Source organism: Diabrotica virgifera, chromosome 2, assembly GCF_917563875.1.
Source record: "Diabrotica virgifera virgifera chromosome 2, PGI_DIABVI_V3a".
In the NCBI taxonomy this organism is placed as follows: Eukaryota; Metazoa; Arthropoda; class Insecta; order Coleoptera; family Chrysomelidae; genus Diabrotica; species Diabrotica virgifera.
The window spans coordinates 201,365,422-201,393,368 of record NC_065444.1 but is presented as its reverse complement, the minus strand read 5'-3'; the positions used below and the strand labels follow the sequence as shown (position 1 = coordinate 201,393,368).

Genomic DNA, 27,947 nt, shown 5'->3' with positions numbered 1-27,947 from the left:
TCTACATTCTGCACTGTTGTTCGTGATCACAAATACTATTTTATAAATGTATTTAATTTAGTTTATTTTTTAATGGTAATCAATAAATATATACAATTCTTAAACCTTAAACTATTTAAGTCTTCAAAATAAAGTAAATTGATATAACTTCAATAAACTTAATACATCTGATAATAACTTTAGTCTTATACTTAGCCGATTTTAGCCAATGCAACGCTAAACCGCAGAAATTCGGATATGGTATATTTAGATTCGAGAGAAACGTTTTAGAAACTTATTTACAAAAAAACGTGTTTCTTTATACAGAGTGTTTCATTGGGAAACGAAAATACTTGAATGATGAATAGAGGTCACTGAAGCGGTTCTAGATATACTACATTTATTGCCGCACAGATTTTATATATCCGAGTTACAGGGTGTTTTATAGAGTTTGCCCATTTCTTTCTGGACCCATAACTTTAAAACCACCTTGTATATTTTTTGATATTTGGTACACATATGTCTCATTTAGAACCCAAACTACCCAACTACTACTAATCACAAGAAAAATCCAGGTCAAGATTAAAAAATCTTATAAATTCATTGGGTCCTTGAAACAACACCTCGTATATTCAAATTTTCAAATTCCGTTTGCATATTTGAAAAGAGCACAAAAAACTAAGTTTAATGGTTCGCTTCAATTTTTTGAACAGACAATTTAATGACGTTAATTTTGAAATTATATTGAAATTTTTAAGAACTCTGAGAATAAAAAGCAGGTATTATTAACTTTGTAAGTAATTGTCACCTTGAAAAAACACCCTATATATTGATATTTTCAAAATCCGTTTGTACATTTGAAAAGAGCACAAAAAACTGAGTTTATAGGTTCGCTTTAATTTTCTGGGTAGAGAATTTAATGGCTTTAATTTTGAAATTAAGTATATTGAAATTTTTAAAAATTCTTAGATTAAAAAGCATGTTTTTAAAGAACTTTTAATAATAAATTATGAAAATTAATGAATAAATACTCATTTTAAAAATAATCAATAATTATTTACTACATTTGAAGGACCGATTTACCAATCACAAGAAAAATCAAGGACCGGGTTAACAAAAAAATATAAAGTAATTGTGACCTTGAAACAACACCCTGTATATTGAAGTTTTCAAAATCCGTTTAATGCCTCGCTTCAAATTTTTGCGCAGACAATAATTGAATGACTTTAATTTTGAAATTATGTCGAAAGTTTTAAGAACTATGAGAACTCAAGAAAAAATTTCGATATAATTTCAAAATTAATTTATTAAATTGTCTGCTCAAAAAATTAAAGCGAACCGATAAACTTAGTTTTTTGTGCTCTTTTCAAATGTTCAAACGGATTTTAAAATTTCAATAAACCAGGTGTTGTTTCAAGGTCACAATTACTTTATGTTTTTTGTTAATCCGGACCTGGATTTATCTTGCGATTACCAAATGAGCCATTGCAATGTAGTAAATAAATATTGATTACTTTTAAAATGAGTATTTCTTCATTAACTTTAACAATTCATTATTGAAAGTTAATAATATACCTGCTTTTTAATCTGAGTTTTTAAAAATTTCGATATAATTTCAAAATTAAAGTCATTAAATTATCTGCGCAAAAAATTGAAGCGAATTATTAAACTTAGTTTTTTGTGCTCTTTTCATTGAAAATTTCAATATACAGGGTGTTGTTTCAAGGTCACAATGAATTTATAATTTTTTTTAGTCAGTAACCTGGATTTTTTTGTGATTAGTAGTTGGGTGGTTTGGGTTCTAAATGAGACACATGTGTACCAAATATCAAAAAAATATACAAGGTGGTTCTAAAGTTATGGGTCCAGAAAGAAATTGGCAAAATCGATAAACACCCTGTTACTCGGTTATAAAAATCTGGAAGGCCATATATGTGGTATACCTAGAACTGCCTCAGTGACCTCTACTCACCATTCAAGTATTTCCGTTTCCCAATAAAACACCCTGTATAAAAATAATGGTTGGTTATCGGCCAAGTAAAATTTAATCATTATCGTTTAATAAGTCTACAATTAGATATTCCCTAAAAACTTGTTCATTAAATATAAAGTGATCCATCTGCGGGCCCCAAATAATGTAATGATATCAATATAACATCGATTATAGTCCATACGCCAAGCCCACCAAAACTAAATAATTTGCCAATTCCTTCTTGCCAATGACCCAAATAGAATCTGTCGGCTCCAAAGCCGCCCAATGCTATGCTTAGAGCGAGGGTTGTCGACCACCTGTATCCACCAGTCCAGTTGCATAATAATTTCTTCTTGAACGATCTCAGTCCTAGAATAAAATAAAGCGCATTTTAGTCCATTTACTCACGGTTTTTGCTGTGGATTTTAAAGAACCGCTTGGATTGACATGTGGCATACACATAGCTAAAATATTGTGACGTGATTTTGTCACCCGACTGTTTTCAGCTCCTTGCCTATTTATTATAATTTAACAAAAAGGGTCTTGTTTGCCGAATTTGATTTATGAATGCATTTAAAAGGGGGACCTTTTTAACAGGTATATTAACCTCGATATTTCTTTCTAGAAAATGCTTATTTGATATTTATGTAAATAACCATTCGATTGTTATTCTAGAATAAGATAAATTCTTCCGTAATAATGTTTCTTATTTTGGAACATTGTAATAATGTATAAATAAGGGTTTTTGGAATTAGTAAGTCAGTTGTGAATTTGAAAAATTGTGAAATAAAAGATATAAATTCATTGTTTTCCATTTGTTTAGGTGTAAGTTATTAGATAGTGTGAAGATGTGTGCTTTTGCCCTGGAGGTGTGTTCACCCCTTCTCGAGGGTGAAAAAATACGTTCAAAGTAAGTTCGGAATTGGATAAACTGACAAATTCTAAGCAACTTTTAATCAATAAATAGAGTTTTTTTACTAAGCCAATACTTTTCGAGTTATTTGCGAGTGAATTTGTTCATTTTCAACAAAACACCACATTTTATACGCTTTTTCGCAAATAACTCAAAAAGTAAGTGCTTTGACGAAAAAAAAAAAGATGTACACATAAAGTATATGTAGACTCAGCAGAAGCAAAGTTGCAGCTAATAAAAAAATAGGTTCTTATTCGTCAAATTCCAAATATAATATTTCAACATAAAATAACTAAAAAATCAAGCACCATTCGGAGAAAACTCATCACAACTTTTTTAAAGTGTTTAAAAATCTTTATTTTTGTTTTTTTTAGTTTCTAGCACCAAAAGTAAATAAGTAACGCTCAAAATAAAGTTGGTAAAAATCATCCCCTAATTAGCATCCCAAATGAAATTGTTTTAAAGTAAAAAAATTATAAAAGGTAAAGTTTTCAATCCTAATAGCAACATTAATAATATTGAAAAATATTAAAAACATTACTAAAAATTTTTAAATTGAAAAACTTATTGGTCCATTCCCTGGTGACACCTCCAAGGCTTCTAAAATTTGCAAGCCAGATGGATGCTGAAGTGAAGACAAAGGGAGGGAATTCTAAAAAGTTGCAATTCACAACCCCCGTCTGCAGCTTGGTAAAGTTCCAACGGAAAATGGACCTAGTTACTTTATAGGAGTAATACTAATATAAAATAAAAATGTATACCATTTTTATTCAGTTGCAATGCGAAGACAAAACGATCTTATTTTTCACTTAGAACTTGGAGCGCAGTCCAGCACTCTGAATCGACGATTTTCGACTCTTATTGGAGTCATCATCGGAGAGGCGTAGGCCTGCTGCTCTCTGCTCGAAGTGACCAAACCATGAAAGTTTATCCCCACATTGCAACTGATGTGTATGGATTAGGTGACTAGCGTCATCTGGCAATTGAAAGGTAAAGTTTCCAATCCTAATAATTTATTACATTAATAATATTGAAAAATATTAAAAATATTACTAAAAGATTTTTAAATTGAAAAACTTATTGGTCTATTTCCCTGGTAACACCTCCAAGGCTCCTAAAATTTGCAAGCCAGATGGATGCTGAAGTGAAGACAAAGGGTAATTCTAAAAAGTTGCAATTCACAACTCCCGTCTGCAGCTTAGTAAAGTTCCAACGGAAAATGGAAAATATACTAATATAACATAAAATAAAAATACCAGGGAAATGGACCAAAAAGTTTTTCAATTTAAAAATCTTTTAGTAATATTCTTAATATTTTTCAATATTATTAATGTTGCTATTAGGATTGAAAACTTTACCTTTAAATTGCCAGATGACGCTAGTCACCTAATCCATACATGTCAGTTGCCAATGTGGGGATAAACTTTCATGGTTTGGTCACTTCGAGCAGAGAGCAGCAAGCCTACGCCTCTCCGATGATGACTCCAATAAGAGTCGAAAATCGTCGATTCAGAGTGCTGGATTGCGCTCCCTGTTCTAAGTGAAAAATAAGATTGTTTTGCCTTCGCATTGCAACTGAATAAAAATGGTATACATTTTTATTTTATGTAAAAAAAATTATGTTTTTAATTAAAAAAAAAATCTTTTTTTTTTCGATCGTAACTCGGCTTCTACGCATGTAAATGAGCTTTAAAAAGTCTCATTTTAATTGTTTAAATTAAATTTATAACAATTTTTTTTTACTTTTGATCGAAATCCACCCTCGAAATTCGTAATCAGCAGCCAAAAATCCATAAGAAACCGTTGAGTTTACCCATTGAAAACGCCACGGTGACCTCTATTTGGCGCTTAGACTACCTGTACAGCCATTTAAACTGATCTTTTCTCAAATGTGATAAGCAAATAGAATTGTTTAGAAACTACTTAATCGATGGGACCCATCTTTTGCACATAAAGAAACTACATAAAAACTCAGACTTTAAAATGTGTTACATATTTTAATTGCTTATATTAATAATTATAAACAAATGAAAAAATGCTTACTTTTGTGTTTAATTTGCAATAACTTTTTGTTTATAAACATTTTCTAATTTAGAAAATCTGATTTTACAGAGTAAGCAATTTTTCAAGAAAGTCGCCTGTTGAATGTTTTCATCTACAATGGGTACTGTTTTCACAATATTGAAATGAATTAAAAACGCAACTTTTTTTCCTTAAGAGGATCGGTACGTTTTTTCGGCTGCAATGCTATTCAAATGGGGATTCATTTTTTTCGAATCCTGAGAAAACTAATAAGCATTTTTAAAAAATTTAAACGCAGAATGAAAGATTACGTTATTAGCGAGGGCCGAAAGTCCCTGAGAACTTCTCTAATGTTTATTTTAATAAGTTACAGGGGTGAAAAACTAAGAGAAAATTTAGTGTTATTTTTAATTTAAAATATCTCATTCAAAATAAACTTTTTATTTATTCTTAGGGACTTTCGGCCCTCGGTAATAATTTAAGGCGGCTGCACAATTGACCGGGAACGGGAACGAGAACGGAAACGGGAACGAGAACGGAAACTGAAAGCATCAGCAGATTCACAATTAAATGGTAAACAGCTGTTTTGTGTCACTGTCACTTGTGCTATTAATTATTTTTCTTCTCAAAATAAATTTTGTGGAACGATCTTTTTCTAATTTTATTAAAAGAACATGTCTGTGAACTCTAAAAATATGGATTTATTTGATGACGAGCTTTTATAATATTTTCGTTTTTTATAATCTTGGAACTAATTTACACAATATGTGTGCAATCGCAAAGGTTTGTCAGCATAAAGATAAAAAGCATACCATTCAAATATTTATATTATTATTGTATCTAGTTACCATATAAGTACACGTATTATGATCTACATCAATCATACGGATGAGGACATTTTTCCAATAAAGAAATTAATCGTCGTTCGTCATTTATTTTAATGCAAAATGTATAAAAATTGTCAATAAAACTTGATCACACACTTCTAATAACAAATTTTTATTGGGCATTTGTCAGCATTTTTAATACTGCCTTCTGATTGGTTCCGGGAATACAACGGGAACGAGAAAGTTGAAACATGGTCAACTTTCCCGTTCCCGTTACCGGACAGCTTCCCGTTCTCGGTTATTGTGCATCTACAACATTAATTTACATAGAAGTTAACTTTTTTCCCGTTCTCGTTTCCGTTCTCGTTCCCGTTCCCGGGCAATTGTGCAGCCGCCTTTAGTCTTTCATTCTGCGTTTAGATTTTTCAAAAATATTTATTGGTTTTTTCAGGATTCGAAAAAAATGAACATAATGTCCGTGGTAATATTTTCCAAATCTATCTTTGTCATACAACGCACTTAGTCGAGTAAAATATTGTCAGTCAAAGACTGACAATCAGTGACAATTTTAAATAATTATTTGACATGAAGCGGGAATATTTTTAGTTGTTGATTAAATAATATTGATATAAATATAGTGTATTTGATAAATAATTTATTTAAGATGTGAACTTTATAAAAAGTTATTTATTGTGTAATATTTATGGAAGATAGAAGCAGAGAATACATCAAGATATATTCTGTGATCCAAGTATTTTGTTATTAAAGATGTTCAAAATTGTAAGCGTTCCATAGTAACAATGTTATTAAAAAATCATTTTAACACTTTTCCTCTTTTCTCGATTGAGTATTAGTTTTTTTTTGTAGGTACATATAAATTATTACAATCACTGAATACATAGCTAGTGAAAAAATTATCACATTTATTAACTGAATTAATAATTTTCAATTATACAAAAAATAACAGTTATCCAAGAACATTCAAAAGCCATCTCTTTACGCTAGTTATGACATTGTCAAGTAGAATGACATTCTAGTAATATGTACATATCTATACCAGTGTGAATTTTACTACACGTAATTTGCCTTGTAAAGACAGAAAATGTAGGGATAGCCGTAAAATATTTGCGAATTATGTACCCATAGCCTTAATGTTAACATAAAAACCCTGACGCAGTAAAAATTTCGATATCCACGAGTTGATAAGCATTCTATATTGACTCTCCCCAGATAATCCAGTTCAATAAAAGCGGCCAGTAATTTTTCGATCTTTCAAGTGATTTTTCGGCTTTGTTTCCTGGAGTATTAATTCCTTAAGCCGTCCGCACACAGAGCTACCAAAAATAAACTAAACTAGTTGGTAACTAAAATTACCTACTGGTTACTAACTATGACTCGCACACTATGCAACTGAAATTAATAAAAACAAGTCACTTCTTGACTGTACGAGTAGCTTTGTTATACGGTGTTTAAATTTTAAACCTTTATATTTACTATTGAGTGTTATTATCGCTTTAAAAATGTCTAGTGATTCAAGTGACGAAGATATTATTCTTTAGTATTATAACAGAAGACGTAAAAAGCAGAAAAAAGGAGATATTGGGTTCATCCCTACATTGCAAACAATATAAATTGCAGAGCATTTGTTGCAACAAAAGAATTACAAGAAAGTCATGCTAAATTTCTTGGGTTTTATAGGATGTCAAAAGATGTTTAGTACAATTGCTTGTACAGTACATACCTGCAATTCATAAGAAAAATACTCCAATGCGAGAATGTGTTGGGGCGGAAGAAAGGATTTTAATAACCCTCGGGTAAGGAAATAACATTTCTTTAATTTTTTAAATGAAAACATTCTAAACCACTAATACTACTTAAACTACTAAATTAATAATACTTAAGATATCGGTAGCTAAATTAAACATTAGTATTATTTGTATGTATTATATTTCCCACAAGTTCATAATAGACCAATTTCGCAATTTCCCACAAGTTCATAATAGACATGTTCTACCAATTTAGCGTGTTAAACTTATCACAACAAACTAGAAACTAATCCCCAAGCGACCTACACGTCCAGTCCGCTATCGACTATCACTGACGCGTTACAAACCGGCTACTAACTAGTAGCGCTGTGTGCGGATACTCATTAAAATACATGGACAGTGACTACTAAGTAACTGATTGGTAACCGAAGTTACCAACTGGTTTCTATTGAGTAGCTCTGTGTGCGGACGGCCTTACATCAAATACAATATAGTAGGGGAGGAAAGTATGCTAAATGTGCAGTCACTCAAGCGTTATGGGGACCTAATTGTGAAGATTAGTTCCTAAAACCAAAAAAAGTTAAGTTTTCCATTTTAGTGGGGACTTTCCATTTTTTAATTTAATTTTTCATTTCCAACAATCGTTTTTTCCGATTATAGCGCCATCTATCCATAATTAGAAAAATGTCTCGAATAAAAGTTTCTTATTTTTACGTAAGGAATCCAAATCTGCAATAAAAAAATGGGGGCTTCTATTTAAGATTTTGAAGTAACCTCCGTGGGGGTCGTGTTTGGCGCCATTCGATAGATTTCGCGAAATATCGCGGGGTTCGTATTTACAATTTTAAATTTACCCCCCACCCCTCTCCGTGGGGGTCGTGTTTAGTATCATTCGATAGATTTTTGAAAAATATTGAACACGTATTTTTTAGTTTTTCGATCTGTCGTTCATTTCGCGAAATATTCGCTTTTTTCTTGTGAAACTTTGTGACTCACCCATTTCCTTACGCCCCGCTCAAATCTTCAGATTTTTTAAATATACACTGTTTTGCATGCACTTAACTTACCTTATCTTAATCTAACTATTTCGAGTTTTTCTAAGGATAGATTTTTTTCGGACCCCCCTTAACGAACTCCCCTGTATTAAGAGTCAATATATGGTAAAGGTACATTTACAGGGTACTAGGTTTCTCCCCATATGATAATCTGATGCGCTCGAGTAACTGCAAAAATCCCCGCTTGGGCTCCCCTACCAATATTTCGAAATATTTCAGCGAAATACTTACCTAAACATACAACATCATCCTTTACAGTACAGTTTGTTACGTAATATGATCTAGGAGAAGTAACGGAATTGCAGTTTGCTGATAAATCACAATCATGTTCCCAATGTTCTGTCTGATAACAATATCGACATATGTAGCTCCTCTGAAAAGTTCTAACACCCTAAAAATTAAAATATCCAATATTATACTAATTTCTCTTATGTACAGGGTGTCCAGAAACTCTTCTGACAAACAGAGGTGTAACCAGGATGATCCTAAGGGGGGGGGGCTACTTAAAGGTATCTGGGGGGTATGGAATAATAATGGTGTTAAGCATATAGAGCTCAAAGTACATCCAAAAGGGGGTTATAACCCCCAAAAACCACCCCCTGGTTACGCCTATGCTGACAATTAAGACAATTTAACCTAATTTACCTAGTTCGAAAATGCTTCCTAAGGAAATGACATCTGATGCACATCAAAAAAACATGAAACATGAAACAAATAAATTGTGAAAAAAGTTAACGTTTCATGTGATATATTAATAGAAGAAACAAAAATAAAATTTGTATAATCTACAATGGAAAATGATGACGTGGTCGTTGCTGTCGGCGCAGCTCTTTTATTGCTATTTAGGGAGGCCGTATATCAAAGAAACGTGAAACATAAAACATGAAATATGAAACAAATAAATTGTGAAGAACGAAACCGTTTCATAATAATTATGGTGTAGGAAACAGAGGTTGAACTTCGCAAACTCGACACAAGTCTGGTTTTATTTTTTTATCTGGTAGATTAAGGGGCGCCTTTAATAAGACCAACTTTTTCTTAAAAGATTTCGCCCCGGAACACCCATTTTCATCCCTTTAAAGGGGGTAGTTTGAGGTTTTTGCGAAACGTAGCCCTTCCTGTAGAGGACTATATTTTCTACAATTTATTCCGCGACAGCATATGTTTATCACCCATCGTTTAGTGGGGGTGGCCTCCAAAAGTTGACAAGTTTTTAAAAAAGATGTTTTAAAAAAATATTTTTAACAGTAATGTTAATCAAGAAGAAACCCAGCGCCAATTAATCACAAATAAGTGGCTGATTTTTTGGTATAGGTTTCATTTAAGGGTTATTGTCCATTTTTTAATTACAGGGTGTTAAATTAAAAAAAAAACCTTTTTATAATACCATCTGAACCACTTATGCTAGCGTAAAAAAAACTTTCAGCGAATACCCATGTACAAGTGTTATTAACAAATTTGTATAATGCGCCCCCATATTTTGCCTGAAACCACCAAAAAAAGGAAAATGAATAAAGAAAATAGGCAAAAATTGAATTTAAGAATTTGTGGCTTTAGGGTGCAAAGATGGCAAAGAAAGTAAAATATGTATAGGTCATAATGTATAGCAGACAGTGTGTTCTTTTATTTGCCATAAGTACGTTATCAATAAAATGAATAGGTGACGAAAAAAAATACAAAAACTGTAGCCCACAAAAGCATTTCTGAGGTTTACGACGCCACTGTGCCGTAACGTTGCTTATACGAAAAAAACGGATAGGACCTTATTTGTAGAGCAAATAGTGGTCTTTAGTTATTGTGTATAAGTTTTGTTTCAAAAATTACATAGGTAATAAAAAAATCTTAAAAATATGCTCGCCAAACTTATGTTCAGGGATAGGGGTAGTTTCCGCAGGGATGTTGCAATAACCATATATATTTATGAAAAACCCTATTAATGGAGTATCGGCCCATATGAGTAAAAAAGCGAAAAACAACATTTGCTTTCAACCACCGTTTTATTATTTTTTTGGGTACAGCAGTTGCACCAGGAAATCGCTTTGGGTGTGCATGCATGGGCTTAAGAACATTAAAAAAATGTGATATATGAAGCATTTTAATAAGGGGCATGGTGTGTAAAGGTTTCCAAGAAAACCACTTTCTTTATTAATTCTCCTTTTTTTATGGGGTGGTTTTGACCCATATGCCCAAATGGGTCAAAAAGCAAAAAAAAAAAATGTTTTTTCAACCTCCCATTTTATTGTTTTTGCTACAGGGGTTGCACCACCAAGAAATCGCTTTTGGTGTCCATGCATGGGTAATATAAGAACGTGCACAAAATGATATGTGAAGCATTTTAATAAAGGGCATGGTGTGTGAAGGAGTCCAAGAAAATCATTTTATTTATTAATTCTTTTTTTTTTTGGTGGTTCCGGGGAAAAATGGGGGTGAATTATACAAATTTGTAAATAATACCAGTACCTACATGGGTAATCGTTTAAAGTTTTTTTACACTAGCAAAAGCGGTTCAGATGGTATAAAAAGGGGTTTTTTAAAATGTAACACCCTGTAATTAAAAAATGGGCAATTGCCCTTAAATGAAACCTATACCAAAAAATCTGCCACTTACTTGTGATTAACTGCAGCAGGGTTTCTTCTTGATTCTCATTACAGTTATTCAAAACAATGAAACTGAAACCGAAAAATAGAACACGACTTATTTTATGAAACACGTTTCAAGAAGATAAAAATGTTTCGTGGGCATGAATCCCACTCGTTTCATAGATTTGCGGACGTCTATTTGTTTAGCAGTGATTTATTTCCATGAAACGTGTTTCACGTTTCTTTGATGTGCGGCCATGTTTCACGCGCATGAATTACACTCGTTTCATTGGTATGCGGACTTCTATGTTTTTAGCAGTGTTTTATTTTCATGAAACGTGTTTCACGTTTCATGTTTCTTTGGTGTGCGACTTCCCTAAGGGAGCTATAAAGAGCTCTTTGAAGACGGCTTCTTGTAATTAGTTTTTACTAGACGCGTTTACAAGGCGACATCTTCAAAAGGCTCCAGCTCCCTTAGTAAGCATTTTCGGACTAGGTGAATTGGGTTAAATTGTCTTAAAATTATCTGAGGAATCTCCGGTCTTCGTTTGTCAGGAGAGTTTCTGGACACCCTGTATAAACGTAAAAAAACAATAACGACCACTAACAACAGAGGCCAAAATATAAAGATTTACAAAACAAGTGATGACGTTTACATTTCTTTCAGTTAAATATTTTATTGAATTGTGAACTATTTGTTTTAAAATTAAGTAAGTGGGTCCTCTTAAAGTATTTATTTCTTTTAATAAGTTTTCGAATGCTTAAAATCCTCTCAATTCAGACCCAAAAAAAGGTTCTTAGCGGTAAAAATAGATTATACAAGAAGCGCAAAATATCAAGAATAGGAAAGAAAAATAATGAGGAAGTAATAACTTGAATGAAAGCAAAAGAAACAGTGATAAACCGAAATAGAAAAACGATCCTTGAAGTGGTTTGGACATATATTAAGAATATCTGATAAGCAATCGTAACCACCAGAAAAAAAAACAGGGTAGAGCATGTACTGGGTGTCCCAATAAGAATGGTTCTCGGCCATATCTCAGGAACCGTTTATAGTACAGCTTTGATAAAAAAATATTTGTAACAAAAGTTGCCTCGGGAAAAGCCTGGAAATTATTTTCATAATTGTAGGTTCACTGCTAGAGGGCGTAATTGAATATCAAAAATTTAAAAATCAAAATTTTACAAAATTTACTTAATGAAGGGGCACTGGAAATCGAATCATCGTATTCTTCATAAAATTCCGCGCATATTTGATTTCACAAGTTTAAGTCTACCTCTGCAAATAAGAGGTGGGGGTGAGTGGGAACCTTCTTATGAATAGATGGCTGTAAGTCCGGTTCTGCTAAATCGAATTTTGCATACTTGGTCTTGTTGAAAACAGCTCTTTTTCGTCAATGTAAGTGTCTTATTTTAGAAAGAGCCTAATAAGTAATATGGAAGCTAGGAGGCGTTATTTAATTATTTTCAAAAATCCAGTTTTCATTGGAAAATATTAAATACTAGTATGCATTTTTAATCCTGTATTACAAAATTAGACCAAATTAGCAACATAATACCGAAAACCGCATGTCGATAACTTTTGGTATCTAGAGATATCTTAAGAAGTATGTAAATTTTAAACATAACTGTTACATAAGATTTTCCAGATGTAAACGTATATAAATAATTAAAACAACAATAATAAGACAAACAACAATATAAAATATAACAAAGAAATAAAAGCAACTACTTTACTTAGTCTTAGTGACTGATTAAACGTTCAAATTTTTGCCCACCATTTTCGATGCAAGTATTAGATTTAACTGTTTTAGACTTTTATTTATGGGGACAGATTAAAGATCTTGTTTTTGCCGCTAGGCCCACTACTCGAGAAAACATGATCTAGAATCTAGAGAATACGAAACGCCATTCAAAGCATTGCGAAAGCAGAAATTGAGACTGCTGTTCAATCTACTCTTGATAGAGTAAATTCTAGCATCGAAAATGACAGACAACAATTTGAATATTTAGGTAGTCACTAAGTAAGTAGTTGCTTTTATTTCTTTGTTATATTTTATAGTGTTGTTTGTCTTATTGTTGTTTTAATTAAATATATATGTTTACATCTGGAAAATTTGTCTTTGTTTTTTCCATAGCACAATACTTTTCCTTAACTTCGTTTACCGGTGACATTAACAGTGGTTTAAAATTTACACGTTTCTTAAGATATCTCGGGATAGACAAAAGGTATCGACATGCGGTTTTCGGTATTATGTTGCTAATTTGGTCTAATTTTGTAATACAGGATTAAAAATACATACTTGTATTTAATATTCTCCAAAGAACACTAGATTTCTAAAAAGATTATCAGGCTATTTCTAAAATATGACACTTACATTGACGAAAAAGAGCTGTTTTCAACAAGACCAAGTATGCAAAATTCTATTTAGCAGAACCGGACTTACAGCCATTTTTTCATAAGAAGGTTCCCAGTCACCTCCACCTCTTATTTGCAAAGGTAGACTTAAACTTGTGAAATCAAATAGGGGCAGAATTTTATGAAAAATACGATGATTGGATTTCCAGTGCCCCTTCATTAGGTAAATTTTGTAAAATTTCGATTTTTAAATTTTTGATATTCAATAATAACACTCTAGCGGTGGACCTACAATTATGAAAATAATTTCCAGGCTTTTACCGAGGCAAATTTTGTTATCAATATTTTTTTCTCAAAGCTGTACTATAAACGGTTACTGAGATATAGCCGAGAGCCATTCTTATTGGGACACCCGGTACATTATGAAACACTGAGAACATCAGAATGATAAATGATTGAAACCTATTATAAAATGATTCCTCGGGTAGAGAGGCTTGGCAAAGGATGATGGGAATATCAGTTACAAGTGCTGAAATGCTCAGGTTGACTAAACACGCTACAAAGAGATTCAACTCATGCATTGTTATTGCATTCCCAGACGTCAATAAGGCATTTGAGAGAGTGTGGTACAAAGGTCTCATCCACAAAATGAGCCAACTTAGATACAGCAAGTCAATGACATGCCTTCTCTCGGTTGGCCAATAGAAAGTTCACTGTCCAGATAGGACACATGCTGTCTGAAGTTGGAATGATTGAGGCTTGATTGCCACAGGAACATGTACTGTCACTATTTCTGTATACAGTAACCAAGCCAAAAAACAAGGTCACTGGCTCCCAGGATCATACCGAAACCGTTAAATCAGATAATGCACTAAGTAAACAGTACTAAAATTAAAAGAACAAGCGAACAAAATTTTGACCTAAGATCTTTATTAGACATATCGCACTATGAGTGCAATACTATCGTAAGTCAAAAAAAATTATTTTTTTAAATAATCGGGAAAAATGTTTCATTTATAGCACTTTATATGAGTGCAAAACTATTCTAACTAAAAATTTAATTTTCATGGTATAATTCCCAAGTTATGATACTATAATATTCGCGTATAAGGCTTATCGTTTTTGTGCAAGACTATCATATTAGAAAAAATATGATAGTCTTACATCTAATTGCCGTCCGCGGCAATAAATTTGGGTATCTTATATCAAAATGTGATAGCCTTACACCCACAATATTTACGAATAACAACAAAAATGCAAGAATTTAGTTTCATATTGGCAGTGTGTGTCTGCAATATGATATCTTTGATATTAAAGCGTTAACAACTAAAATGGGAAAACAATTTACAACCAATATTAATAATGAGAAGGTAATTTGGAGTAATATTAAAGTACTGCAGTGTAGAAAAGATTCCCCACATTCTATATTTTATAAAACAAGCTTTGAATCAGACACGTTTAAAAAAATATTAATTAACAGATCCCACAGACGAATATCTGAATGCATCATAAAAGATCTAGTTCTTGACAATGCCTACAAGGAACCCCTGGGTATAAGTAAGCAAAAAAGATGGGTTACTATCTCTGTGTAAGAAAAATTTAATAACAAAAGACTACCACGACTTTTACGAATCACTCCCAGTTTCCACCAGTGCAAGTAATGACTCAGATGTTGAATAACTCATGAAGCAAAGGCTTAGGTTATAAGTGAAACACAATTTTTATTTGTATATCCTTAATCTTATGTTAATGGTTTTATTTAATAAATTACGTTTCGCTCGGAAAATAATGATTCTGACTTTTATTATCATTAAATTTGTATCGTATATGCCAAAATGTGTATTTTTACTACGGTGCAAGACTATCTTAACTTCAAATATATCATTATCAGGGTATTATGTTATTATTTTAAAAACACTAACTAAAATGAGTCAATCTAAATGTGTTGTTTTAATTCACAATACCATTTCTATCATTAATAGGGTTGATGTAAAAAAAAGATAAAAATTTGAGCCAAACTAAAACGTTCGTTATCTTCACATTTACTTTTTTTGAGTTGCGATACTATTGCACTCATAGTGCAATATCGTATCATAGTCACGATATGAGGCCCCTAGGACACAAGGGGTGTAAGTGACAATTTTTAGGAAATTGGGTTAAATATAAAAATGGACTCCCAAACACAAAGAAAACATGGTGGCTTCAAACTTTCTACATAAACTAACAATAACATGACCAGGAATGACATGTCATTGAAAACATGCTAACTAGTATGTACCTACATATATTCTTAAATTTGTCTAGAACTTTGAACAAAGTTTTCTCAAAACTTGGCACTTACACCACTTGTGTCCTAGGGGCCTCATATGTCATTTCCAGAACAAAAACAGGTAGTCACGTAGTCGTAGTTAAGTCATTCGCTGCCGATCGAAGAGGATGGAACTTGGCTAGGAGCCAGTTTGTTGAACGGCACCTAACTGAAGTAACTGTATCACTCGCTGGTACCTGACTGAAGTAACCACATCACATGCTGGCACGTGTGCGGCAGCGAATGGGTCAATTGGAATAGTCAAAAATAAAAAATCAATGGGGAAGTAATTAAAATTATTGGCGAGGAACCGCAAAGTGGGCGACGCCTGGTGGCGAAATTGAAAAGCATCAACTCAAGGAAAACATTGACTTTGCCATTAACTTGTGTACATATTTGCGATCAGTTTATGTTGTAGTTAACAATAATTTCGACTTAAAAAAACTATTGCAGTGTTCCTCAGTATTCATTCCTATTATACTCTATGTAATGACCTAAATTAACCAATGCCAAATCACACATTTTGTTAATTTAACGTTTGTATTAAACGTAGTATTTAAGCGACTGCAAAATTAAATAAATGAATAAAATGTAGTATATATTATGTACATAGAATGTACATTGTTATGAACAATATCCCGACCACTTCGTAATTTCCAGAACACAATTATTATAAAATAAATTCACCTACTTAGTTTCCAAGTTTCCAGTTTTTACTTAATTAAAAATTGTTATCTGTCGGTGTAAAATAAACTGTAGTGCACCTATTAATTAAATTAAAAACAAAATTAGAAATCCTAAGACAGATTAATAATTTTTAGAACGCTGTGTGATTATCGTGGGCCAGATTTTTTTATGAAAAAAAGGTAAAAACAAATCAGTAGTTAGCATCAAATTTTAATGAATGCATACAGATTAAACATAATTTTGAGTCGTCTTTAACTTATAAGACGTCTTAGTTGCAAAACTTAGTGGTTACCTTGGCAAAACACTCCTGTAAATGATTTTAATTTAACGTTTTAGAACTGTGAATTCAAATGACAAAATGAATTGTTTTCCTAGCGTTGTCGTCCATCTTTTAAATTTTGAGCGCCCTCTGTTGGAATTTAATTTTGCGAATCACTAGTTTAGATGCACAGATGCTCCCATGTAATCGGAGATTTCATGTTTTGAAAACCAAAAATTATTAAAGGGATGGGTACATAGTTTCTGCTCCATGCTATTCAAATGGGAGTCATTTTTTTCGAATCCTGAAACACTAATAAGTATTTTTGAAAAATTTTTGATAAATTAAAACGCAGAATGAAAGATTACATTAATAGCTAGGGCCAAAAGTCCCTGAGAACTTCTATAATGTTTATTTTAATAAGTTACAGGGGTGAAAAACTAAGAAAATTTAGTGTGATTTTTAATTTCAAATATCTCATTCAAAATAAACTTTTTATTCATTCTAAGGGACTTTTTTCAGGATTCGAAAAAAATTAACACAATGTCCGTGGTAATATTTTCCAAATCTATCTTTATCATACAACGCACTCAGTCGAATAGAATATTGTCAGTCAGACAATGACAATTTTAAATATTTGACATGGCATCGGGAATATTTTGAGTTGTTGATTAAATAATATTGATAGTGTATTTGATAAATAATTGATTTAAGACGTGAACTTAATAAAAAGTTATTTATTGTCTATTATTTATGGAAGATCCAAGCAGAGAATGCACCAAGATATATTCAGTGATCCAAGTATTTTGTTATTAAAGATGTTCAAAATTGTAAGCGTTTCATAGTAACAATAAATTATTAAAAAATCACTTTATCACTTTTCCTCTTTTCTCGATTGATTATTAGTTTTTGTTGTACAGTAGATAAATTATTACAATCACTGAATATATAGTTAGTGAAAAAATTATCATATTAATTAACTGACTTAATAATTAAGGCAATTAATTATACAAGTAAAAGTTATCCAAGAACATTCAAAAGCCATCTTTAAAGTTAATGATGACATTGTCAAGTAAAGTTTACATATCCATACCAGTGAGAATTTTACTACACGTAATTTGCTGTGTAAAGACAGAAAAAGTAGGGATACACGTAAAATATTTGCAAATTATATACCGATCGCGATGGCCTTAAGAATATATTTTCCGAATTTACTAGGTTTTATTTCTATATAGGATTAAATATGTTTGTAAAATTTTAAGTTAAAAAATCTTTTACGTAATAAAGCAACAAATATAACCATACACTGCATGTAACTCCTTGCTCTGGCTCACAAGAGGTGTCTAAAGTTTCTCCATATATGCACTTATCTGTCAAATTACATTTTATACAAGATCCTTTTAAGTCTTGGCATTCTAGATGTGTTGGACAGTGAAGAATTAAGTCACTCTGAAAAAAAAAATAAAAGTAATAATTAAATTAACAAAGAATTAATCGTTTATAATTAATCTAAAAAAAAGAACATTCAAAACCCAGATGAGAATAACAACATGGAACATCAGATCGCTCAACACCAGAGATCAAGAAATCACCCAAGTATTAAAAGAGAAACAAATACATAGATATATATGTGCTCTACAGGAAACAAAAACGAAAGGAAAAGGCCAATAAAGATTAGGTGAATATATACTAATCTACAATGGAGTAGCAAAAGAAAACAGGGCCAAAGAAAGTGTAGCACCAAAGATACAAAAATCACATAAGTAAAAAGAGTGTCAATATGTATCAGAAAGAATTGTAACAGCAAATATTAGAATGAAGAAGAATCTTGTTCAATTGTCTTTTAGTTTTTCATTGTCTAAAATCATTTATTCTTGTTTGTTATATAACTACACTCATCAGAAGTATTCCTTTGTATGCACTCCCGACGCTAGGGTATAAGGTGCCTGCCTGCAAAACTAGAGTAGACGCCCATCGTTTTATTTTGATTAGTATTTTTTATAACACCAGCAGAAAAAAACTCATTTTGGCGCCCACCAAACAGTGGCGCCCGCCTGCAGTACATCTCTTGCAGACTTTTTATCGCCGGCCCTGTTTGTATGTATATGTAATCCACCAATTCCTTTTATTTTACTATGTAAATATGTCATGTTTTTGCAGTTTTTATACTCTTTTCCAGCTTTCTTAAATAAAAACACTAGCACAGACAAGAACAAGAGGAAATCGAAATCAAATTAGAGTAGAGGATGCAATAAAGAGTTTCACATAGCATCTTGATGATACATCAACATCTTGATGATGAAAATAATACCAATAGTTTGTTATGAGCACAAGACATGGTTTTTGCTAGAAAACACAAAAAGAAAATATGTTATTGAAAAGAGATTCTTCAGACCTATCAACAAAAATGGGATATCGAGATTCAGATTCATTGAATAAACAATAATTACCAATCATTAAACTTGACATCCAAAAGGCAGTCAAATTGTAGAAGATGGTGGGGTGTGCCCAGGTTTTTGTCTAATATTGTCTTAACATGTTTGCTGCCTATTGAAGATTATGGAACTCGGTTAGGAGCCATTTTGTTGAACGGCACCTGACTTGAAGTAACCATATCACTCGTTTGAGCATAAACTCCCCCTGACTGAAGTAACCATATTAAGCGCTGGCACGTGATTGGCAGCAAATATTGCCTTTGCATGTTGCTATTTTCTTAACAAAGGTGCCAAGTTGATATTATTTCTTTGTTTAGAGTTTATACTGACGCAGTTATTTTCTCTAAAAGAATGTTTAAATTGCCACACATTATCTTTCAGTACTCTACTGTTACAAATCTCAACGAAGGATTCGGATCTGAAGATTAATCATCATCACCCTGTTTTATTGTTTGCTTAATAGGTCTTATGTTGGGCACCCAAAAATCTAGATTCTAAGAAAGGTACTTGAGTGTAACTAGGTGCAATAAATCACACATTTGGGATTAAAATCAACATATCAACATGAACATGTGTATAAATTTGCAGCTTTACATGATGACCTATTTTTAAAATAAAATAAATATTGTAACTAGGTCCAGACCTATAAGATTATGATGCATTTTGTTATAAACTTACATTTGCTGTATCACTCTTTTTATCATTGGTTTGATCTTGTCCTGTGGGATTTTGATCTTCTGAAAAACGTAAATGATTGTACCATCAAAAATATGATGAGGAAATCAATGTAACTTACCCATTTGAATATGATTTATTAAAATTGTAAGAAGGATAAAAGTTGCTTTTCTTATATTTATATGCAGACATTTCATTTTTCATGATATTAGCACATGTAAAAAAGTTGCAACTTATCAACTTGTAAATAAAATTATAAATATAATAATAATATAACCTTATTTTTTGACGTTTTGTCAGCTGAATATGGTGTTTGTTCCAGTGGGTACACAGCCAGGGTTAGAATGTTACAAATAATCTCAAATCTAATGAAGGTGGCTAGGGCAATTCTAGCGGATGTGGGATAGGTTCAGAAAGACGATTCAGATGTTAAAAAGTATCGTCACGATATACAGGGTGTTAGCACAGTGTGCAGTGTGTATGTGTTAGCACGAAGTATGACAGACTTTGGGAGGCAATTCTACATGAAAAAATACTGACAGTTTTGCTCCAGAAACGTATGTCTGCAAATGCTTCGTTTCCGAGATACGGGGTGTTGAAATTTTTATTTCAAACTGCCAATTTATTTATGGCTCTATACTCTATAGTGTAGGAAACAGAGGTTGAACATCGCAAACTGGACACAAGTCCGGTTTTATTTTTTTTTCTGGTATATCAAGGGGTGCTTATTATGAGACTAACTTTTTCTTAAAAGATTTTGCCCCGGAACCCCATTTTCACCCCTTTCAAAAAGAATCAAAAAGAAACCTGCAGCAATTAATGACAAAGTTGACTGATTTTTTGATATGGGTTTCATTTAAGGGCAACTTCCCATTTTTTAATTACAGAATGTTAAATTTTAAAAACCCCTTTTTATATCATCTGAGCCGCTTATACTAGCGTAAAAAAAACTTTTAGCCATTACCCAGTACAAGAGTTATTTACAAATTTGTCCAATGGGTGGTTCCCGGAACCACCCAAAAAAAGGAGAATTAATAAAGAAAATATGCAAAAATTTATTTTGGGCCACCACTGTGGCTTTAGGGTGCAAAGAAAGAGTAAAATATCCATAGGTCATTATCGTGTAGCAGACAGTGTGTTCTTTTATTTGCCATAAGTACGTTATCATTAAAATGAACAGGTGACGAAAAAAAAAAAAACAAAAACTAGAGCCTGCCAAAAGCATTTCTGAGGTTTACGGCGCCACTGTGCCGTAACTGTTGCTTATACGAAAGAAATGCATAGGACCTTATTTGTAGAGCAAATAGTGGTCTTTAGCAAAGTTTTGTTTCAAAAAAATGCATAGGTAATGAGAAAATCGTCAAAACAAGCTCGCCAAACTTATTTATTTTCAGGGATAAGGGTAGTTTACGCAGGGATGTAATAACCATATATATTTATGAAAAACCCTATTGATGGATCATATGTCAATATGGCTCAAAAAGCAAAAAAAAATTTTTCAACCTCCCACTTTATTGTTTTTGCTACAGGGGTTGCACCATCAAGAAATCGCTTTTGGTGTCCATGCATGGGTAATATAAGAACGTGCACAAAATGATATGTGAAGCATTTTAATAAAGGGCATGGTGTGTGAAGGATTCCAAGAAAATCATTTTATTTATTAATTCTTTTTTTTTTGGTGGTTCCGGGGAAAAATGGGGGTGTAGTATACAAATTTGTAAATAACACCAGTACATGGGTAATAGCTGAAAGTATTTTTACTCCAGCATAAGTGGTTCAGACGGTATAATAAGGGGTTTTTTAAAATGTAACACCCTGTAATTAAAAAATGGACAATTGACCTTAAATGAAACCTATACCAAAAAATCAGCTACTTATTTGTGATTAATTGTCGCAGGGTTCCTTCTTGATTCCCATTACAGTTAGGGAAAAATATTTTTTTAACATCATTTTTAAAAACTTGTCAACTTTGGGACGCCACCCCCGCTGAAAGGTAGGTGATAGACAGATGCTGTCAGGGAATGGATTGTAGGAAATATACTAGTCCTCTTCATATTTCTATTAAGGAATTTATTTTGCAAAACGTACAGGAAGGGCTACGTTTCGCAAAAACCACAAATTACCCCCTTTAAACGGATGACAATGGGGGTTCCGGGGCGAAATTTTTCAAGAAAAATTTAGTCTCATAATAAGCACCCCTTGATATACCAGAAAAAAAATAAAACCGGACTTGTGTCCAGTTTGCGAGGTTCGCAACCTCCGTTTCCTACACTACTAAGACCGCTGTGAAATTGAAATTTAGTGGATTTTAAGAGGTTGTTATTACGCATTTTTTGACATACAACTAATAATTTTGTATTCATCATTGACACGCATACGGGTAATCGTCTAAATTTTTTTAAATATAAAAACAGTACGCCACTGAGATTTTCAAACTAAAAATTATTCTTATATTCCCTGTTTAATTTATCAAGAACTATCCAATACAATATAATAATCTAGAACAATCACAGAAAATAATACTAAAGTTGGATTTATAGTTTGACGTAGCGTAGACGTAGACGCAACGGAGACGCACTGGAAAAGATCAACACCGAATTTTGTGTATAGGGCTTTTCATCGATTGTCATTTGTTTCGAGCTTCTGTCATATGTTGTATAATCTTTGTATAATATTAATATACACGGAGTATATGACATATGACAGAAGCTCGAAACAAATGACTGTGAATGAAAAGCCCTATTGTGTACTCGTGTTTATAAATGAACGCAAGCGCCTGACGGAACGTAACAGAAACGTAACGGAACGGAAGAGTTCACCATCTTTTACAGTGCGTTTCTTACGTCTGGCCCAAGGTTCATAAATAGACCATGGTATAGGGACCTTGCGTCTGGCCAATCAAAGAAACAATTCGTTCTGTCACCCAAAGTGGACACGCCCTCATCAATTTTGTAAAGAAGTTGTTTATCAACATATTCGAATTTTGTTAATTATTTGTTAATACAATGGATGTTAAGTTATTAATTTAATAAAAATATATCATAAAATATGAGTTGTTTATTAGCCTAATTCGGGGTTATCCACACATATTATACGATGGGTAAATCCAATAAACATTTTAAAGACCAGGAAATGAAACAAAATAGTTGGAAATCCCACGGCATGCGGCACCAAGGAGCATACCTTCGTTTATTTCCTAATCCATGTAACACACAAAACAGATAAATATTATAATAAATAATAGTATACGTATAAATAAATAAATACAAAGTTTGTTTACTGTTCGTATAATTTATAGGCTATGTTGTTGAATTAGAATTAAGTCATTGTTTACTCTTTCTACCCATGCGCAAAAATTCCGCTACGTCGATTTATAAATTTTCTTACGTCTCCAGTCCGTTTCTTGCGTCTCCGTTGCGTCTACGTCTACGCTACGTCAAACTATAAATCCAACTTAATACGATTTTAACTAATAGGTGCAAAGCTACAAGAAATTGTCAAAATGCAACCTCCTTTAGATGTGACATGACAGAAGAATTTTATATTCATCATTGGCGTGCTTACGGTAATGGTCTGAATTTTTTAAAGATAAAAATAGGATGTCACTGAGATATGCCAAATTAAAAATCATTTTTGAATTCCTCATTCAATTTACGACAAAAAATCCTTTCCTGTCTTTTTGTCATATTTTATGAGGCGCCGTTTTAATGGAAAAATAAAACATTAACGTTTACAAAGTATGTATTTGAAATAAGTCCCTGTCCCTATGCATATGGAAACTACCTCGAATAATTTGTAAACGTTAAAATGTTTTTTTTTTCTGATTCTGGCTTTGGTTTAGACTAGAACCTTTAGCCACGTAATTGTATAACTTATCACTAAGTCAGGAGAGTAATGTGTAGTGTGTGTGTTGAGTAGGTGTCTTGTTACTTTGCAAAGTCGACGTCATTGTCTTTGCAAAGAGACGCTAATTGTTTCCGAACGTCTGCGGTCCCTCTGGTGAGTACCGATCCCACAAGGACAGAAACTATTTTTCACTCATTAATTTATAATAAATGAAAAATTTCTGCCCCTGGTAGGATTCGAACTCCCGACCTTTCGTTTCAAAGGTAGGCGCTCTTACCACTGCGCCACAGAGGGGTTTTTAAAATGTTTTATTTTTTGTATAAAAACGCGCGTCAAATGAAAAAAGGCAAGATATATTTTTTTTGTCACAAATTATACGAGGAATTCAAAAATGATTTTTAATTTTACATATCCCAGTGGCGTACTATTTTTTTCTAAAAAAATTCAGACTATTACCCGTACGCGCGCCAATGATGAATGTAAAATTCTTCCATCAGTGCAAGAGGTCATTTTGAACATTTTTTTGTAGCTTTGGATCTAGTTAAAATAGTATTAGTAATGTTTTCTGTTATTGTTCTATTTTAGTATTATTGTATAGGGCTTTTCATCGATTGTCATTTGTTTCGAGCTTCTGTCATGTGTCACATAATATTAATATATCTACGTCATACGTTTTTAATTTGTATTATTTGTATGGCCAATAACGTATGTCGTAGATATATTAATATTATGTGACACATGACAGAAGCTCGAAACAAATGACTGTGAATGAAAAGCCCTATTGTTAAGATGTTAAAAGATTGTTATTGTAAGATGTTAATTGTTTTGCATAAAAATGGTGCACCCTATGAAAATAAGACAAGAGAGGTTTTTTATCATAAATTAAACGTAGAATTTAAAAATTATTTTTAGTTTGACATATATCAGTGGCGTACTATTTTTTTCTTTAAAAAAATTCGGACAATTTTACCCGTATGCGCGCCAATGATGAATACATTTTTTTTAATTGTATGTCAAAAAAGCGCAATAACTACCTCTTAAAACTCGCCAAATTTCATTTTCATAGCTTAACTGGCGTAGCTAAGCGGTAGTGTGCTTGGCTCGCGTGCCGGTGGTCCGGAGTTCAAATCCTACCGCCGGCAAGAACACTAGACATTCTTAAAATGTTTATAGGCCCCAGGTCGACTCAGCCTGAATAAAATGAGTACCTTGGGTAAAACCAGGGGTAATAATAGGCGGTTGAAGCGTAGCACTGGCCCTGTTACCTTCCTTGTATACCGTAGGCCCTAGATATAGCAGACTACCCTGCTATACTCCCAAAGCCACGTGAGCGGTATAAAACGAGAGACTATTATTATTATAGCTCAGTGCCCCATATTATACCTGATCTTAGAGCAATAAATAAATTGGCAGTTTGAAAAAAAATTGCAAAACCCCGTATCTCGGAAACGAAGCATTTGCGGACATACATTTATAGAACAAACTGTCATTATTTTTTCATGTAGAATTACCCTTTAAAGTTTGTCATACTTATTTACTAACACCCTGTATATGTTTGATATGTGTTATAAGTTCTTTCCCAAATACAAAAATTGGCTATCACCATGACAATTTCAATTTTTGAAGCTTCTGTCTCGGAACAGTTGGATATATAACTATAAGTTGCGCTTGCCTCTAATCTTTCCTTGCATAAGAAATCATATTATTGTAATTATTGCTATTTATCTGCACGTATAAAATGTTTCAGATACAGTAGTTTCCTCGTTTTAATTGTCAATACTTCCCTTTTCACCATCTTGACTCGCTATATAAACATTAAAACAAATAAGACTTCTCTCCAGCACATAATCTGTTTCTAAATCCAAATTGTTTTTGATCGATTTCAGTTTTTCTTAGATATGGTTAGATATTATTGTTATTTCTGTTGGCAAATTATCGGATTCTGTAGCTTTCTCATTCATTCCTTTAATGGTACGTTCGATTTATTATATTATATAATATCTTTATCTACCATAAGCTTAATGTTACATACCTTGAAAATTCTATTGAAAATAATCGTCCACGCCAAAATACACTCTAAACTGGAGCTGGATATTAGTGACACTCAATATGGGTTCCGCAATGGTATGGGTACCAGAGAGGCATTATTCTCCTTCAACGTGCTGACACAGAGATGTTTGGATGTTAACCGACCTCTTTACGTCTGTTTTATAGACTACAATAAAGCGTTTGATAAAGTAAAACATGATAGACTCATGGAAATTCTAAAAAATAAAAACCTAGATGAAAGAGATTTAAGACTAATAACACACCTCTATTACAATCAACAAGCAATAGTAAGAATTGAAAAAGAAACATCTGAAAAGATGGAAATAAAGAGAGTAGGAGTCAGGCAAGGCTGCATACTATCACCTCTATTATTTAACGCTTATTCTGAAGAGGTAATGCGAGAAACTCTGGAAGATGAAACAGTCGGCATAAGAGTAAATAGAGTCTTAGTTAACAACATCAGATATGCAGATGATACAGTAATAATTTCCGATAGTTTACAAGACCTGCAAAGACTCATGAGTAAAACAATAAGGTGCAGTAGGGAGTACCGACTCTCTCTCAATATCAAAAAGACGAAGTTTATGAAAATTAGTAAAGACAATCATAATACTAACGAGAGGTCCTGATAGTAGAGGGCCAGCAGATCGAAAAAGTAAAAGAGTACACTTATAACAGAACAATGACTACACCGCAGAAATCAAAGTCAGAATCGAAAAAGCACGTTCTAATTTTGTAAAAATGAAAAAGGTCCTATGGAGTGGAATCATGGACGTTAAATGTAGAGACAATGAGACGACTTAACGCCTTTGAAATGTGGACCTATAGAAGAATTATGAGGGTTTCCTGGGTAGATAGAGTTACGAACAATGAAGTACTGAGAAGAATAGGTAAAGAGAAGGAAGTTGAACTTACAATTAAAGAAAGAAAGCTACAGTATCTCGGACATGTGATGCGGGGCGAGAAGTATGGCATCCTACGACTGATAATGCAAGGAAAAATAGATGACAGAAGAAGCATCGGAAGAAGACGAATTTCATCTGAAGAACCTGAGAGAATGGTTTGGATGCAGATCAAAACAACTATTTTTAGAGCTACTGCCTCAAAAATTAAAGTAGCTATGATGATTGCCAACCTCCGTAGCGGAGATGGCACCTGAAGAAGATAATATCTTTCTTGGCTGCACATATTTTGTTCTTATGTCTTCTTTACCTCATGTGCCATCCACTCTTTTTATATTCTTTGCCTTTGAGTAGGAATTATTTACAGAGTTCAGTTAAGACTTTTTTAAAATACGTCTAATTTTTTTGATATATTCTGCTCTATACCGAATAAGCCAAATAAAAACGGAACATATACGCAGCTAATACAATGTATCTGAACTGCATTTGAAATTGTCGACCAATAGGGCTTTTCATCGATTGTCATTTTCGAGCTTCTGTCATGTGTCACATAATATTAATATATCTACGTCATACGTCTTTGGTTTGGATCATTGTAAATACCAATAACGTATGACGTATTTATATTAATATTATGGGACACATGACAGAAGCTCGAAACAAATGACTGTGAATGAAAAGCCCTATATTAAAGTTCGACACACATAAATCATAGCAACGTTAAGATCGGCATGTATAAAATATCGTTCAACTACCTGTCTCCTTTTACGAGCGAGCCGCGACCGGTTAGATTCGGATGGGCTCATGGCCTCGCTCATAAAAGGAGACAGGTAGTTGAACGATATTTTATACATGCCGATCTTAATGTTGGTATGATTTATGTTTGTCGAACTTTTATATTGGTCAACTGTTTCTAATGTAGTTTGGATTTAACTGCGTATGTTTATTTGGCTTATTTTGTATAACTGTTCTATATAATGTCTTTCTTGGCTGTACGTATTTTGTTCTTATGTGTTTTTACCTCATGTGCCTTCCACTCTTTTTATATTCTTTGCCTTTAAGCAGGAATTGTTTACAGAGCTCATTTAAGACTCTGGAAATTTGTCTAATTTTCTTTGATATATTGTGCTGTATATAAAATATACCAGTGTAGTTTCTTAAGTTTTGAGAGTGTCATCGTCTTCAATTTCATCTTTCTTCTTGCTCCTGAAGAAATAAAAATTGTTCTGTTGTAACTATTTCGCATCGCAGACCAATTATTTCATAAAATCCAGTAGGTAGTATTTTTTATAAATTCATAAAATGCCCATAGA

The 27,947-nt window shown here is 32.7% G+C and overlaps 1 protein-coding gene across 2 annotated transcripts; it reads right to left on the bottom strand.

The window, feature by feature from the left end:
* Positions 1-38: 38 nt before the first annotated feature.
* LOC126880361 (TM2 domain-containing protein almondex) lies at positions 39-20,258 on the bottom strand. Of its 2 annotated transcripts, none has more exons than XM_050644180.1 (5): positions 19,959-20,258; positions 19,841-19,896; positions 18,033-18,176; positions 8,766-8,925; positions 39-2,320 (listed from the first exon to the last, which is right to left on the bottom strand). In XM_050644180.1, exons 1-5 carry the CDS (start codon positions 20,032-20,034, stop codon positions 2,079-2,081), a joined length of 678 nt encoding a protein of 225 aa, XP_050500137.1. In that variant the 5' UTR covers positions 20,035-20,258; the 3' UTR covers positions 39-2,078. The 2 variants fall into 2 exon arrangements, with proteins under 2 accessions (XP_050500137.1, XP_050500136.1); XM_050644179.1 differs by having other exon boundaries at positions 19,841-19,899; positions 19,959-20,250.
* Between the last annotated feature and the right edge of the window lie 7,689 nt (positions 20,259-27,947).